Source organism: Nanorana parkeri, unplaced genomic scaffold, assembly GCF_000935625.1.
Source record: "Nanorana parkeri isolate BGI_ZX_2015 unplaced genomic scaffold, ASM93562v1 scaffold671, whole genome shotgun sequence".
NCBI classification, from domain to species: Eukaryota; Metazoa; Chordata; class Amphibia; order Anura; family Dicroglossidae; genus Nanorana; species Nanorana parkeri.
Genome location: NW_017306939.1, coordinates 432,027 through 449,209, shown reverse-complemented (window position 1 = coordinate 449,209; position 17,183 = coordinate 432,027). Strand labels below are relative to the sequence as shown.

The 17,183-nt window shown below is 41.5% G+C and overlaps 1 protein-coding gene across 1 annotated transcript; it reads left to right on the top strand.

Moving 5' to 3' along the window:
* The first annotated feature begins 7,193 nt into the window (after positions 1–7,193).
* On the top strand, positions 7,194–9,570 carry LOC108792688 (serine/threonine-protein kinase Chk1-like). Its single transcript, XM_018563523.1, has 7 exons — positions 7,194–7,237; positions 7,445–7,662; positions 7,806–7,867; positions 8,072–8,330; positions 8,977–9,081; positions 9,191–9,286; positions 9,440–9,570. The coding sequence occupies exons 1-7, from the start codon at positions 7,194–7,196 to the stop codon at positions 9,568–9,570; spliced, it is 915 nt and encodes a 304-aa protein (XP_018419025.1).
* Positions 9,571–17,183: the final 7,613 nt, after the last annotated feature.

Below are 17,183 nucleotides of genomic sequence, written 5' to 3'. Positions count from 1 at the left end.
CTGTTCTTATTAAGATTTTCATGATCAGCTGATCGAGGGATGCCGGCCGAAAGGGTCCCGACAGCCACACCCACTGTGCGAATCTCACAGATTCAAAACCTCAAAATTCACAGTGTATGCCGACCTTTAGGAGCAGCCACTAAGTCAATTAGCTTCTATGATATAGGGCATCAGTCCGGTGTGCCAAATTTGTCACAATCACTGTAGATGGTCAAATCTGCTATAGAATGAGCTGCTGGAAGAAGCAAAAAGAAGGTGGCAGACCAGACTTGAACATGGATATGTTTTTTTCCTTCTTTTTTTGTTATTAATTTCTGCTTACAATACCTAACTTTCACTTGGAAACAAATAGAAGCTTCTTTGTATCCCAAAGCATTTCAACATCAGTTTAATATGCTGTCGGGAAGTGCAGACCAGCACCTCCTGGTACAGTAAAATATTACAGAGACATGGCAGTGAAGGGTGTATCGCTCTTTCTGAACAGTTATTATCGATCCTGCAGTCATACTGATGAATTAACTTTTAGTTTTTATTTTGCTATTTTCCCTGAAACCAGAAATACATCTTATATATGAGTTTTGGGGGGTGAGCAGCCAGTGTCATCAAAAGAAGTTTGTAAACTTGTACAGATGCATCCATCCATTCACATCAAGGGCTGAACTGGTCACTTAGCAGAAAATATAAAAGCTAATAATACATAACTATCAATAATATTCACAACTATGTGCTTCCAGATTCCTACGCTTACAGAGTTTGAGATATTTAAAGTAATATTAAACCTTTCTTTTTTCTTTAAATATTTGCTATACGGAGACCCACCTTTGCCTGTGCCTGTTGTTCTTTTTATTGTAGTGGTGGCTCAGGTTACAAGCCTATACAAACCTATACACAGACACCGTGTATCCATTCCTGAGACAAGGCAGTCTGCTGCAAAACAGAAGTTCTGCAGAGCATGAGAACAGATACAGATTTAAAAGGAAGAGCAGCAAAGAGAAGGGAAACAACCATGGATTACAGTAAGGCACACATTACAGTATTGTTTTATGTTAAAAAATCTGAGGGTTTAATGTCACTTTAATACTACTTTAAGTTTTCAATATATCACTTTCACTTTAAATATCTTTAGTTGTAAAACTTCAACAGCTTTATCCATACATTGTACTTGGGCCCGTTCACACCAGAAGCGATGGGACTGCTCTAGCTACCTTTTTCAGTGCAGCCCCAGCACACACACGAGGCATTCTGTTTTGTCACAGTCTCCACCACTACGTTGCAGTAGAGCATGCAGTACTTTTTTCAACGCAGTGTGGTGCAATGCAGTACAACAGCGTTGCACCGCACTGTGCTGATAGAACTTAATTAGATAACACTCATGACATTTAAATAAAGTTCTCACAAAATAAGTCAGTCATGCAATGCGCCAGGATCGGCACATTTATTTTGTTGCAAAAACTGGAATTTCCTTTTAAAATACATTTAGCAATTGCATATTGATTAAAGGTATGGACTAAACAGAAATCTGGATCTGCCTGGATTTCTTTACTAATTAAACTATGTTAACAAGACATCCGATTAGCTATATTTATAGAGGAATACCCACCATCTACTTATATCATTGCAGCGCAGTACTGGAGTCATTTTAAATTAAGGAGCATTGACAAGGTTTGCTTTAGAGAGAAACACTGTGTACTGGGGACATTTCATTTATATAAGCACATAAAATGGTAAACACCTAAAATTTGGCGTAATTTATGCTTTTTTTTAACGTAATTACTGGGCCGTTCAGTACAGATACTAAAGGCTGAATCTGCTGAGTGTGGTCTTTTATCTGACTGCCTGATGATTTCCGAATAACTAATCTATTAATGCAGCGCAGGCCGGCACTTCGCCAGGCTGTAATGCAGATGTGACGGAACACACTGGCTCTTGTTTGGGAATGACCCTGTGCATTAGCCAGAAAAAGCTGAACTTCCACCAATTACACAGGGGATATTTTACACATTTTTAAAGGAAGGCTGTGCATTCACTGTCATTGGAGATCTGTCTTTCTGAAAATGAAAAAGAAGTTACTGCACCAATGGCTATAAAGCTAAAGTTTGGGAAAATTATGATTTACATATGGCACTGGGTGTGTAAATTATCATTAAAGAACTGCCGGTTATTTGTGTAGGGCTGCTGCAAAGTATAAAAATCTTACCTTGCAGCATGCCAGCTACTACACATAACTCACACGGAGGTGAAAGTGTAAATAAATAAACTTCATTATTGATGTCAGTATAAATCAGGGGTCTCAAACTCAATTCAGTTGGGAGCCACTGTACACATTTTCTTCTCCCATGAGAGCCAAGAAATACGCACACAAAGAAATACAAACATTCAGAGATACGCACTTACAGAGATATGCAAACACAGAGAAATATGCACACCCCCACGCACACACAGAAATGCACTAATAAACACACAATAATACACCCAGAAATACAAACACAATAATACACACACAGAAATACACCCCCCCCCACACACACACACACACACACAAATACCCCCAGCATTCCCCGCCCCCACACATGAAATAAAAATAAATGGCCCCTCACCTCACCATTTCTGCAGGGAGGGGGCACATTCCCTAGTGGTCCAGTGGTTGATTAGTATGGTCTGCATCTTTAGCCGGTGCAGATCTTACTAATCCTTCCCTTTGCCTGGCATTCAGAGAAGGTTGACCGAGCGCCGTCCGAAAGGAACTCAGGAGCAGCTATGTGGTGTGCAACCGATAGAGGTGCAGATCATGTAGCTACAGGGTCCATGACTGGGTGCTTGGCTTGTTAGCCGGCGGCAGGCCGCATGGTACTGATTCGCGGGCTGAAATTGGCAAGCTGGCCGGTACTTTGAGACCCCTGTTATAAATAATCCCCAGCATTGGTGTCAGTAACAGTAACTCCCAGCATTTGTTTATTTTTTAAATTTATATACGTTTTATTAATTGAAACGAATAAACAGAACATAAATCACATAAAGATATTCAAATATTATTGAACAATTATTGAAAACGGCATGTATGACATAAGAACACTCATGTCCAATTAAATAAGATAAATATTAAGAATTGGAGCAAAAGGGAAGGAAGACAATTAGGGGAATGACAAATGACAAAGACAAACTCTGGTTAAGGTATTTGAAATTATTCAAATCATTCAAGTACATGGATGTTACCCATTAAATAAGTGAGAAGTATAAGATGTATCGTATATTATGATACAATTTAAAAGTAAATGAAAATTCATTGGATCGATAAATTAACACAGTATGAATTTTCAACCAGCTTGCCCAGATTTTATAGAAAGAGGCGTAATCATCCCGATTAGACTACAACAGTGAACTCCCAGCATTTGTGTCAGTGGTAGCAGTAGTAACCCCCTGCACTGGTGTCAGTGGATGGAATAATAACCCTCAGCATAAGTTTTAAAGGCTGCAATATATACCCCCGCATTGGTGTCAGTGGCCACAACAATAACACACAGTGCTGGTGTCGGTGGATGCAATAATGACATTAGTTTGAAACACTAAGATAATACCCCCAGCATTGGTGTCAGTGGGGCATAGGTATCAGTGGCCAAAATAATCTCCTTGCATTAGTGGTTAATAGCAATGCTTTTTAACCCTCCTGCATTGAAAGTAGTGGCACGCTTTATGCTGACTTTGGGTCACAGGAGTATATTGGTAAATGTACTACCATGACCTAACAGAGAACTAAAGCAAAAAATGACAACAAAACAACGGTTTGGCCAGGGGCGTATCTGCCGCGAGGCAAAAAAGGCGCTTGCCTCGGGCGGCAGATTCTGGCAGGGCGGCCAATGTACCGGCCCGCGAGCCGGTACTTTGTGGCCGTCAGCCAGCTCACAAGTCAGGTATGCGGTCGAGGACCGCGTACCTGACTTGCGGGAGCAGCTACACGGTCTGCATCTCTGTCGGATGCAGACCCTGTAGCTGAGTATGCGCCGGCACCCTGATCCTTTCGGCCAGCGCTCTTTCAGTGAACGCTGGCTGAAAGGATTGTGTAGGATCGATTGATGAGGTCTGCAGCACACCTCATCAATCAATCGCCGACAGACCGGGACAGACGTGCCGCCTCGCAGCCTCCTCCCTGCAACAAGGTGAGCAGGAGAGGGGGCTCTGAATAGCCCCCTCTCCTATCTGGTTATATATTTTTTCATGTACATGGGAGGGGGGTATTATTTTATATGTACAGGGGATGTATTTTTTTTTTTACGTGTACGGGGGGAGTGGGGGATGGCGCCCGAGTTTTGTCTTGCCTAGGGCAGCCCCAAACCTAAATACACCACTGGGTTTGGCCATAGTTCTCTTTTAACCTTTTAAGAAGTTAACTTTTCAATAATTAAAATTCTTCATAAAAAGCTGTTTCACAAATACTTTCCACAAACAAAGAAAATTTTTTTTTTTTATGTAAGGTCTTTGTATGCTTACACAGAGCAAAAACAAAACAGAAACATTGAAAAAAAATGATGCTGATTATATTTTTTCCACATGCCACTGCAACAAAACATCACAGACTTCCAAACCTGGACCAGAAATGGAGGCGGACGGTAAGAAAAACAGCAATTTTCTATTAAAAAAATATTGTTTACATGGAAATTTTTTTTTTTCATTTAGCAAGCTGTTTAATAGTTTGTGAAATACTATAATGAAGATATGTATGTAGCTTGAATAATACTATTATAAGAATATGATTGGAATTATATATATATGATTTTATTATCAAATAAAGATGAAATACAGTTCTTTTATAAGGAAAAAAAAATATGAGGTGGGGAATTTATCAAAACTGGAACAAAAAGAATATGGAGCAGTTGCCCTTGGCAACAAATCATTTTCTCTGTTTCATTTTCACAGTTTAACAGCTTAACCGAAGGGCTACTGTACGGGCTATTCACTATAGCCCGTACAGCTCTCGAAGTTGGCCGAGCGGCTCAGTCGAGCCGAAGGCATATGCCAAAAGCCTCGCAACTGACAGCTGGAAAGAGCCAGACGGTTACCTGGGGACGCTGAACTGTCATTAAACAATGACAACTGGGCAGAGCCGTCCGTGATGTCACGGTCGGCTCTGCCCAGTTGTTATTCATTAGGTCACTGCTAGCTCCCCCCAATTGTTTCTTTCTTTTTTCAAAAAAAATTTTCTTCTTTCAATAATCTTTATTCAGGTTTTTTTTCCAATCATCTTTGATTTTTTTTCTTTCTCTTTTTTAAATCTCTTTTTTTTTTTTATTATTTACTTTTGTAAAAAAATTTTTCCTACTTTTTGATTTTTTTTTTTCCAACTTTCACTGTTTGGCTACTCTGCTCGGTACCAGGGAGGTACCGAGCAGAATACCCGAGCTGAATGCCGCTCGGTGGAATTCAGCTATTTACTCACTGCCGTTCTACCCCTATGAGAATAGGCCAAACTGCAGCGAGTAGCCTGCCGGAGATGTTGGATCGGCTGAGTCGAACTCCTTCTGCACTTCCGCCAGCCGAAGCAAGCCGATGTACGGCTGATTCCAGCCAATGTACGGCTGAAATCAGCTGTACAAGCCTGAAGTGAATAGCCGAACAGCGTTCGGCTCACTTCACTTCGAGTCAGTTAGTCACACGGCTGCCTTCGGCAGCTTTGTGAATAAACCTGTGAATAAACAAACTGAAGAGAGAAGCTGATGGTTACTGTGCACAGCTGCTCCAGATTCTGGCTCCTCCAGTGTTGATACATTTACTTATAGGACCCTTGTTTACTTAAAAGTGACAGTTATTTTTAACCGTCCAAATCGAATTCGAAATTCTGCAGCAGCTCTGCTATAAATACTGGACACTTCCAGCAGATATCACCAGTATGGACCCCTTTGCGGATGAGATACAGCTATTTCTTCTGTGTGCTTGCTTAGTGCGATTTTATTGCATTTATTTTGCCATCTACTAGCTGATCCCGGTTCTTCTGTTTGGTAAGATTGTAGAGTGGCTCTACCATATCTTAGAATTCTATATTAGAGGATTAGACACAGCATAATGTCTTGTCTGATTAGTAGGGATGAGCAGCAATATTGGATTCACCTTTGGCAAAAGTCTGGTGACATTTGCCTCCAAAGGGCCCCAATGCATTTTCCTGAACTAGTCATCTGTATGTTATTTCCTTTGGCAATGCTGTGCTGTAACCCATAGAAACTATTAGATATCAGTTTCCCGACATTTAGACAGATCAAAACAAGACAAAATACCTGGCTACCATAGTTACTGCACATAACTAACATTGCTCTTGCCTTACTAAGTAAACATGTTAGTGTCAATGAAGCATCAGATGTTATTGGATCACATTTTACCGCATTCTTCAGCTAGTGTTTTCCCTGTATACTTTACCCCTCTTACTTTGGGGAGGTTTCCTGGTATCCCGCCATATCTCCAGGACAGGATCTCAAGTTCACAGCTCTCCACACTATGTAACTGACAGTTATTTTCAAATCTCTCTGGACTGAGCTGAAAGTAACTGTCACTTTTTAATAAGGCTCCTTCTCCTGGGTGTTAGTTCTGTGAATTGAGCCTAAGACCCCGTTCACATTGAGCGATTTATCGCGCGGTAATTCCCGCGATATCGCGGCAAATTACCGCGCGATATCGCGCTCCAATGCAATCCAATGGGGCAAAGGGTCCTGCTGTCGCGGGTCGCGTGTCGCTACAGCAGGACCCTTTTTGGAGCGGATTTAGCCGCGATTCAAGCTTGCTCAATGCAAGCTTGAACGCGACATCGCGCGGCAAATCTCGCGATGTCGCGCAATATGCAAATCGCGCGACAAACGCGCAATTTGCATATCGCGCAGTGGGAACGGGGCCTAAAATAGTCAAGCAATGCAGAAGTGGCAAGACTTAGGGCTAGTTCACACCATATGCAGTTGTGATGCAGTCCGTTCAGTTTGACTGCTGCAGCCAAAATATATCACAATGCTTTCCTAAAAATAACAAACAAAATGTCATAAAAATGCACAGGTACCAAAAATGAGGGAAACCATCTTAATAAAATGCCATTGGCACAGATTATTTGGTCTATATAAAATCTATACCTGTGGATATTAATATTTGGTCAATTACTATTTCTTTTTCTATTTTCTCAACAGGATTCTGCACGGTATATCCGGCAGTGATTTCCATTCAGAATGTGGAAGAAAGTGAATACTCTTGGAGAGGGAGGCTTCGCCACGTAAGTATGATCAGGGAAAAGATATCACTGGTCGGCTAAAGTCTACCTGGGTAGCCTCCTCGGCTGGGGAATGCTCTCCCAATCCAGGGTTCTTTATCCCTTTAACCCTCTCGCTGCCAAGGACTTGTCTGTATACCATGGCATTGAAAGGGTAACGCAAGATTACTACCTGTTTAATGAAACATTATTTCCTTGATTTCCTTTCAGAGTGTATCTTGCTGTACATAAAGTTACCAGTGAGGCTCGAGCTTTTAAGGTCATCAAGACGTCACCAGAGAGCACAAGAATGATCCAGAATGAACTCTGCATCAACAGTCTACTGGACCACCCTAATGTGGTCAAGTATTATGGCCATGAGGAAAACAATGGAAAAGAAGTGCTGATGTTGGAGTACTGTGGCAAAGGGGAACTTTGGAACTGGATCGGTAAGTGGTACATTTTTATACAGTATGTCTCTGGAGTTCCAGTGAATTGATACATTTTTTTGTCTGTTATTCATATACAGCAGCCCTCTGTATGCACATATGGCTCTCAGCTCATCTCTTGTAAATTACGTTTCCCATTATAGGTGACAATGGCATTTCTGAACAGCAGGCTCAAATTTACTTCCAACAGCTGATCACTGGAGTTGTAGGCATCTTTTTAGTGCATTATTTGTTAATTCAATCTAGAATGCATAGAAAGGGGAAAGGTTATACCTTATGTCAAGTTTTTATTGCTGTCTGAATCTCCATCGAGAAGATTCATCTCACTATTTGTACCGATGACCACTGTCACAAGAAAGGGTGGACTCCAACTTTGACTCACATTTGTTGCACTATCATCATTGTTTAGGAATACCTGCACAGTATGGACATTGTGCACCGCGACATTAAGCCGAGCAATCTGCTCTTAGACAGTTTTGATCGGCTTAAGATTTCTGACTTTGGATTGTCTGCGATATTCGTCAACAAAGGAGAAGAACTGTGGCTGGGCAGGGTATGCGGGACTGGGCCATACATGGCACCAGAGGTATTCTCCGGGAGGACATATAAAGCTCCACCAGTTGACATCTGGTCATGTGGTGTAGTCCTTGCTGCCATGATGATCGGAGGTATGAATTCAATTAATGTCTATAAACTTTGGGCATCCATTCCCTCCACAGTACATATACACACTGATATATGACTACACGTGATGTAGTGCAATAATATGTGCACCGCAATGCCTTATTTAAGACATTCTTTGTTTTATGACACATTGGGGAGAACACAAAAAAACTAGAGCAGACAGAATCTGGAGCAGTTGCCCATGGCAACCAGTCACCTTCTCTCTTTCATTTCAACTGGAAGGGGACGTTGACTGGTTGCCGTGGACAACAGCACCAGATTTTGTCTGCTCTAGTTTTTATGAATTCCCCCTATTGCCTTCCTTTTTTCTAATGCTCTGCTGGACAATAAAATGTTACTTATGTCTTCTGTGGAGAGTCCTCTGATCCAAACATAGAGAACAGGAAAATAAATAAAGGAGTGTCACAGAATTTGGTCTCAAACAGCAGAACAGAAAATTATAGTTTTGCTCACAAGCTGCCAGAGTCACCCTCCACCCACAACATAGTGTTGCATAACACTTTCCCTTGTGTGGCAAAAGTAGAGGTTTTGCCCCTTTATAGTTTTTATATGTTAAATTGTAACCTTTATGTAGTTGACTTTGTTTGCTAATCAGCTTGATTTCATTTTATTATTTTTTTTTGTGTGCAGGGGAACCCTGGGAAAAAGCCAAGAATGGGTATTATCAGTACCGCAAATTTAAGAACTCCAGAGACCGGGGGTCATCATGGAAGAGTTTGCCCTCTCAACTTCTTGGTAGATTTTTTTCTTATGAATAATTGACTTTCAGACAACGCAGGTAAATAAGTAGAGCATACAGTATGATATTGCATTATGATATCATTTATTCCTGTGTCTTCATTAGATCTGCTTTATAAAATGTTAGAAGAGAATCCTAAAACAAGAATTTCCATCCCAGAGATAAAGAGACACCCCTGGTTCCTGGGCAAGATGACCAAAGGTATAGTATATTACACAGATATTATCTACTGAAACATCATGAGAGAATGTTGGTTTACACACTTGGTTATGTATGACTTGCAGTTGCACTGTTGATTAGACCAATGAATGTGTAGCTTCTTCAATGTGGATTATTTTTTATGTCGCCCCATAGGACTTAAGAGACGCCAGTCAGAGGAATCTGGAGAGACATCAGGACAGGCAGAGGCAGTTCGCAGTAAACAACCTCACTGCGATCCAAGACCTGAAGGATCCCCAGCGATCAGCATCGCCAAGGATCTTTAGGTAGCCTCTCCAAACCATTAGCTCCTGAGAGATGAGTTACAGGAGATACCAACTTATTTTGAGGTAACTAACAGAAGGATTCCTTTAGAATCACAATGTGTGCTTTAGATTTAGCTATAAGCTAACTGCTGTTATTATTTTGTATTCAGCATCCGGAACATCCCTGAGCTGCAAGTAATACCTTTAATACGCTGACAGACAGATGGCTCCTAAGTCATTATTAGTTATTACCGTCTACTTGGCCTTACTTTGCCCAGTTTGGTACCTCCAGAAGAGTGACTCTTACAGGTGAAATTTGCATAGGATAAGGGTCAATGTAAAACATAACCATTGTGACCCTCTTGGCCAAAGCTGCTACCCTGCAGGGTCCACTGACTGAATAAGCCACTATTGTCTAAGCTGGGCTACAAGGATTGCTATGGCATGCTGCAGTAGCAGCCCAGCATTATTTCTGTTCCTCCCTGCAGGATTCAAAACTTCCTAACCAACCCCCCTGAAACTTCCTAAATGGGGGGTTTAGGGCCATTAGGAGGTTTAATAAGGTCCTCTATCTCCTTTCGTATCCTGGACTGGACTGGTGGCAAATAACCAGATCAAGAAGAACATCAGAAGAAAGGCAACATCCTACAGAAGCCGGAGTACTGTCATCTGGACCCGGATCTGTTTTTCTTTTAAAAGAAAATAAAATTCTCAAATTCAATTTCTAGTTTTGACAGTTCTCATACTTTATTGTTGATTTTGTAAAAAAATAAAATGTTTTACTTTAGTAAAATCAGTTTAATTTATCAAAGGATCTGAGGGGAGTGCTGCCTGCTGCCCTTTATTGTGTAATCAGCAAAGGAATAAAGGAAGAAGCCGATGGGCTGCAGATCCTTCTTCCATCAGGCACTTTGATAAATCAGCTCATGTGTGGCTATAAAATAAGAGCAGAAACAGCAATACAAAGGTTTAAAAGTTGGCATACCTATACAAGCTGGCAGGCCCCCACACACAACTGAGGTATAATATCTGTAATCTTAGCTGGTTGCTGATTCTGATTAAGCTGACCGGGTGCACTGCCTGGTTGTTACAACAAGAAACATAATCTCCATCTATGCATCGCTTCTAAGAATTTACTGAGTATGGTTTATCCCAATAATAAATGACAATGTTGCCATTCAAAGTATTCAGATTCTTCTCTCAGAGCGATCCAAACAAACATATCGGTTGTATTTTTCCGAGTGTCATTCATCTATGTCGTTCCTATAATAGAAGTACACCTTCTTTCCTTTTATGTACGCCTCAATCACTGTCAATCGAAGACTATAGCCTCATATCACTTGGATATATTAATCCATTCACATCACTGAGCCAGTATTTCGTCTCCTGCTATTTCCACCAATGAAATAATTTCCAATTTGGCTAGGTATATATATATGTAGTTAATTCTGAAGAATTTAGTACAATGCCAGATTATTTTATATGAAAAAATGATACAAGACATTTCAGTATGTTAATGCGAGGAGAAATGAGGATCTGCACAGTGAGGTATCACATATTGATCTAATTTAGGTTTAAGTTGCCCAAACAAGGAGTGGTCTGATCATTTACCTAATGTGCACCTCTACTATCCTGTGCATGTCATGTCATTTCCCAGCTCCTGTCCCTAAGCTTGTAATGGGATGCTTTATGTCTGGTATCTGCCTGGGAATCTATTTATGACTGGCTTATTGAACCATGCCTCCTCATTGGCTGAACATTTTATCCTTTGTCCAGTTCTACAAATTACAAATATGAAGCTGTGTGGCCCAAAAATCTTTTATGGTAGGGATGAGCTGAGAGATTTAGGCAAACATGATTTCCTAATTAAATCAGTGATACAGAAATGATACCAGCAATGCAGCAGCATTTTTTCCAGTGACACCACAGGCACATTTTTGGCTTCCAGTGACACCACCGATGCAGGCAAATGTTTTCCTTTTTGGCACAGTGTGCTGCATGCACTGATATTAGCCCATGTTTGCACTGGGCAATTAATTAACTTGTCCTGGAATGGGAACCTGTATAACTGTGCAAGACTAAAGGGAGGGCTGGAATTCAGTGTTAATGCTTTAAAGCCAAACTCAATCAAGAAAAAAAAAAAATCTTTTGCTTTGGGGTTAGAGCATCTTTCAGGTTTTTACTGCTGTGCCCTAATTGGCAAGATTCAAATTACCTTCCTGGCACTATCACAGGGGACACAAAATAAGAGGGAAATCAATCCAATGGCCACAGAGAAACAATTTCTTTTAGATTTTTATTACTGCCTCGGCTTTCTTGTCCTGGTGACCCATGTACCCTTTATTTCTTGTCTTGTTGTCACCAAGACAGAAAGTGAAGGGAAATGTCTCAGCAGCAAAAATGTTTTTTTGCACGTTTTGTCTAGCGTTTCGAGTCGTTTTCAAAAGCGTTTTTACATGCGTTTTCAGGTTGGTAATTGTGGTTGTGTGACAAAACGCACATTTACATGCATTTCTATTGAAGTCTATGGGGTGAAAGGCGCAGAAATCTGCAGATTTACTTTTTCCAGCAACAGCGGTTTTGCTACAGGCGATGGAATGCTCAGGTGTGAACAGACACCATAGAAAACAATGGAGTTCCTTGAGTTCAGCGTTTTGTAGCGCCAAGCTTTGAGCTACAAAGCACTTGGTGAGAATGGGGACTTAGGGCTTGTTCACGCTGCTGTAGTTGAGCTGCGTTGATTTGCATAGAACAACGCAGGCTCAACCAAAGGGTGCAATGTGTCCCATTCAGACCACAATGCTGCCTTCAGGTGGGTTGCAGTGCATTGAGCAGACATGCTGCATATCTTCACAACTCACTACACATTGCCTCATATCACCAACAGTCACTGCACCACAGTTCAGCTGCTGTTCATAGAAATTAGTAAAATGTAATTCTGTGACAGTCCAGGAAGCTTAAAAAAAAGTAACCCGTGCCTTGTGTTTTATCAACACAAGGCACCACCCCTCGCCACCACCATACCACGGACACAATAAGCCTTGTTCACACCAAATGCAGGGCAGATCCGCTCAGGTTTGCCGCGTTTTTGATGTGTTCCGGGCCGTTTTGGGTAAAAAACATGGGCTTTCAGTGCGTTCCAGGCATTTCCATGCGTTTTTGATGCGTTTGCAGATCCAGAGCAGATCCAGAGCAGGTAAAATAGGGCCTGCTGCAGTTTTTTCACCTGCTCTGGACCTGCACGCTGCAATGTGAACTGGAGCAAAAAATACCATTGGAATACATTGGACACAGTTTTGATCCGGTCTGCAACTGCTCTGTTCTGCACCTGCTCCGTGCTTGGTGTGAACAAGGCCTTCGTGCTGTAGGAGTGATCAGGTGTCCCTGCAGCAGCTGGCTAAACAAAGGAAAAACAAGGCTTGTATCCAGACTTAAGATAGAGAAGAGGCAACTATTTTTTACTGAAGGGATTGGATCCCTGTCAAGTGATTATTGTTGTCAGTGTGCCGGCTAGGCAGGTTTAAGCTATCTGTTTGTCCTGGTGGCCATTTTTGCCAGGACAGAAATTATTGGAAAATCCAAAATAATATAGTTGTCACCAGGATCAAAAGTTAAGGGAAAGTCTTTCAAAGGGAACACTTGTTCCTGTGACAACTGTCTAAAAAATAGAACTCCTCTCACTTTATAGAGATTTCCTCTCACTTCCTAATGCTTTTATGGGACAGGAAATGAAGGGAAATCTCTCCAACAGAAAACAATAGATGGAGCTTTACCCTTCCCTACTCTGTTCTGGTCAACTCTGTAGATTGAGTCACAAAACAGGCTAGATGTGTTTTTAAAGGCACAAAATATACCTGTCTATGAACTAATATTCATAAGAAATCACGTTGCAGATTGTTGATCTGGGAAGTATCCAATTGCTTTAGGGTTTTCCCTGTTAGTGTAAATAGGACCATGCTTTATATGTTTTTTTTTGTTTATCCTGGATTAGCTGCAGGGTTAGGGTTAAGAAGATTCAAGTTTTTAGTTCATTGATTTTTGTGTGTCTTGGTTGAACTTAATGAACTGGTATCTTTTCCATCTAAGTATCTAACTTCTTGGGGAAAATGGGTGCCCACATGTGGCTTGCAATGCCACTTGGAATGTATAAGATTTAGGCATCTTTCAAACATATGATGAGACGGGAGGTGCAGTTCATTGCCCACATTCCCGTGTGTGCCATTGCATGTTTGATTGACTCCATTCATATGTGTGAGAATTGGAGCTGTCATTTATCTCTCTGATGAATGGAGTTGTCATTTATCTCTATGATGAATGGAGCTGTCATTCACACACAGCACGGGTAAGCACTGTAGCGGACATCATTGTATACAGGGAGTCCTCCTGCATTTTGGGCCTCTAGTGTTTGCTAGATTGTTTACCCAAGCTGTGAAAGACAGCATAATGATCATAGTGATGAATGAAGCTTGGCAGTCATGGGGTAACAAGGATGGAAAGTGCCAGGCAATATGCTCATTGCCCATCTGAATGACCCCTCACGTGGCCTGTCGCCCCCTACATTTGGGCATCTGATCAAGCCCATATTTAAATCAAGACTCTTTTAAATGTATTTATAAGGCAATAAGGTGAGAGAATGGCAGCGGCAAAGTATATTTACTATGACTACGTTGTGGGGGGAAGTTTGCCTTGTTTGAACACATAAAAACATCCACTAGTATCGAGACATTGGTGAGGGGATCCAGGGGGCACTGAAAGTTATCTCTAGGTTCACTGTAGTTCCACTAAGCTGCATCTATTTTCTATTTGATTGGTGGCCTGAGGTCTGGAGGCAGTTCTGCATAAAACATGGGCACTATGATGATTCCAACAGCACTATATAATTCCATACTTAGCTTAAAGTGACATTAAACCCTCAGATTTTTTAACATAAACCAATACTGTAATGTGTGCCTTACTGTAATCCATGGTAGTTTCCCTTCTCTTTGCTGCTCTTCCTTTTAAATCCTCATGTCTTCTCATGCTTGGGGAGAACTTCCCTTTGCAGCTGAGTGCCTCTTCCTGTAGTGCTGGCTCAGGTTTCAAGCCTATACAAACCTACACACAGACACCATGTATCCATTCCGGAGACAAGGCAGTCTGCTGCAAAACAGAAGTTCTGCCCAGCATTAGAACAGATACAGATTTAAAAGGAAGAGCAGCAAAGAGAAGGGAAACAACCATGGATTACAGTAAGGCACACATTACAGTATTGGTTTATGTTACAAAATCTGAGGGTTTAATGTCACTTTAAAGGGACATTAGGACCATTATATTGGTTGACTCAGAAGTAGAATAGCCTGCCGCCCTGCAGTTCACCCCCTTCCTAGATGCCAAAATGTCTGGCAAACCCAGCAACTTGCAGTCTGCATCACTGTATAATTTTACTATTTAAGCAAGGTACCTGGCTACATGTTAGAAAGCTCTGATAATGAACTCCAAATATATACTGTATCAAAGTAGAACTAATCTCAACACAACAGTCCACCACTAGCTGAACCACGTCCGCGTACCACGCCCTCCGAGGCCAATCCGGGGCCATGAGAACGACGGTGACGCCCTCGACCGCTATCCGACGCAGCAGCCGCGGCAACAGATACAGTGGAGGGAAGGCGTAAATCAGACCGTAATGACCCCAGGGGGCCACCAGGGCATCCACGGCCTCCGCCCAGGGATCCAGGCCCTGGGCCACAAACCCTCCCTACCATTCAGGATCTACGATCTGTTGCCCTGTGTCCTTCAATGAACGGGAGAGAAACTCAGTTTTGTGTGGTTCTGTAAGGAAAACAAGACTACCCTATTTTATGTTAGGAAGATACACATTTGCCTGACTTTGTACATGTTTTCTCTCCCTGCATTGTGCATATCTTGTAGACTCTTTGTATGAACTTCCAGCAGATGTACTGTATACATGCTCCAGCAGCAGTTGAACATCGCAGTTTTACTGCAGTGACTACTGTAAACGTGCCAGTGCATTGGCATGGATCCTTATATTCAATCTCAGGGGTGTGCAAAGGGAAGAGTGATAACCCTGCAGCTGAACGTGTCATCCTAGAATAGGAAGTGTCTGAAATGACATATACACGTGGAACAATATATTTGGTGTACGTGTCTGGGTTTAGGTACACATTAACCAGTTGACATCCGCGGTGTTAAACCCCCTTGGCAACCCGCAGATGCTGCAGTGCCGTCCGTCCGTTTTTTTACTACGGGCGGACGGCAAGAGGTTAAAAAAAGATGCAGCTAAATGCAGTTATTTATATACATCCCAAAATGTAATAATCCTCTGTACAGCAGCGCTAGGGCTGGAAGAGATAAGGGCAGTACATGTGGAATGTGAGGAACAGGCTGATAGTGGGAGAAAGCTAGGGGCAGCAAGGTTACCTAATTGTTTCCCTCACTGAAGCTGAGAAAGTAAGACCACCAGGCTGGCTTTGCTGCCTGCCAGGGCATTGTAAAGTTGAGCATACACTGTGCACACTGCACCATGCCTGCACATATACGGTATGTTAAAACAGCCGCATGTCTTCTTCAGGAGTGACAACACAGGAGCAGGATTGGAGGGCAGGGACAGAACACGGCCACCTGATAATATTAAGTGCCTAAAGAAGAGCTTGCATGAGTATTGTACTATTTTATTTTCTAAAAAAGGTACAGATCTACATTTATTGAAAATAGCGTATGAAATTACATTAACATGTTAAAGCCCATTTGAGGCTTTAGTGATTGGGTTTACATACATTTTCAAAAATGTTCCTACTAATACTAACTTGTTTGATGGTCCCCACAAAATACCTGCCAGATCTGATACAATTCTAAGAGCATTATTTTAGAAAAACAGCGTGCCAGTTAAAATCCCGCCGCAAGCCCTGTCATAGTTGTCATGATGTATGCCACTAAGTCTTTTCTTCATGCTCTGCTTTCTTGGAGTGATGGAAGATAGGAAAACATTCTAAACAAAGGACATATTTAGTAAAGTGTAAACACATCATCTCTCTGCATAATATTTTATGTCAGATAGTGGCTTTGCTTGCTCTTTAAATTCCCCCCGGTAGTCAAGCAAATTACATAATAAATAGTACTTGAAAAATGATGTCAGTTCCTCTCTAATGCATACATAAATTTACATTCACTGGTCTTAGGTGTGGGAATCTCTGTCTTTAATCTACAGAGCAGAATATTTATTTTTGTCTGTGGAGGGCCTAAAAAGATGAAAGATATACATCATTTTTAATCATAGGAAGAGGAGGATGTCAGAGGAAATCTTTGAACTTCTAACACCTATTTCCTAATTAAATCACTTCAAAAAATAAAAGCACAAATCATGTTCAGAGTGACCATTCTCTGGCTTTCTGGTGGTGCACTTTCGCAGGGAGTTGGTGCAGTCCCAGGTTTATCAACCAGAAAGCATTGCAGAAGTCATATCCAATTACTTCCCCGTCTGAATTTATCACGAGCAAGTCAGCATTAATTAGGAAAGGAAAAAATGCTTACTCGAGATCAATTCAGGCCTTCGTGCTTACCTCGTCACTGACTAATAACACTAAGAGAAAGCTTAGCATCTTCACTGCTAGAGAAATGAGCTTCTTAGAGACATT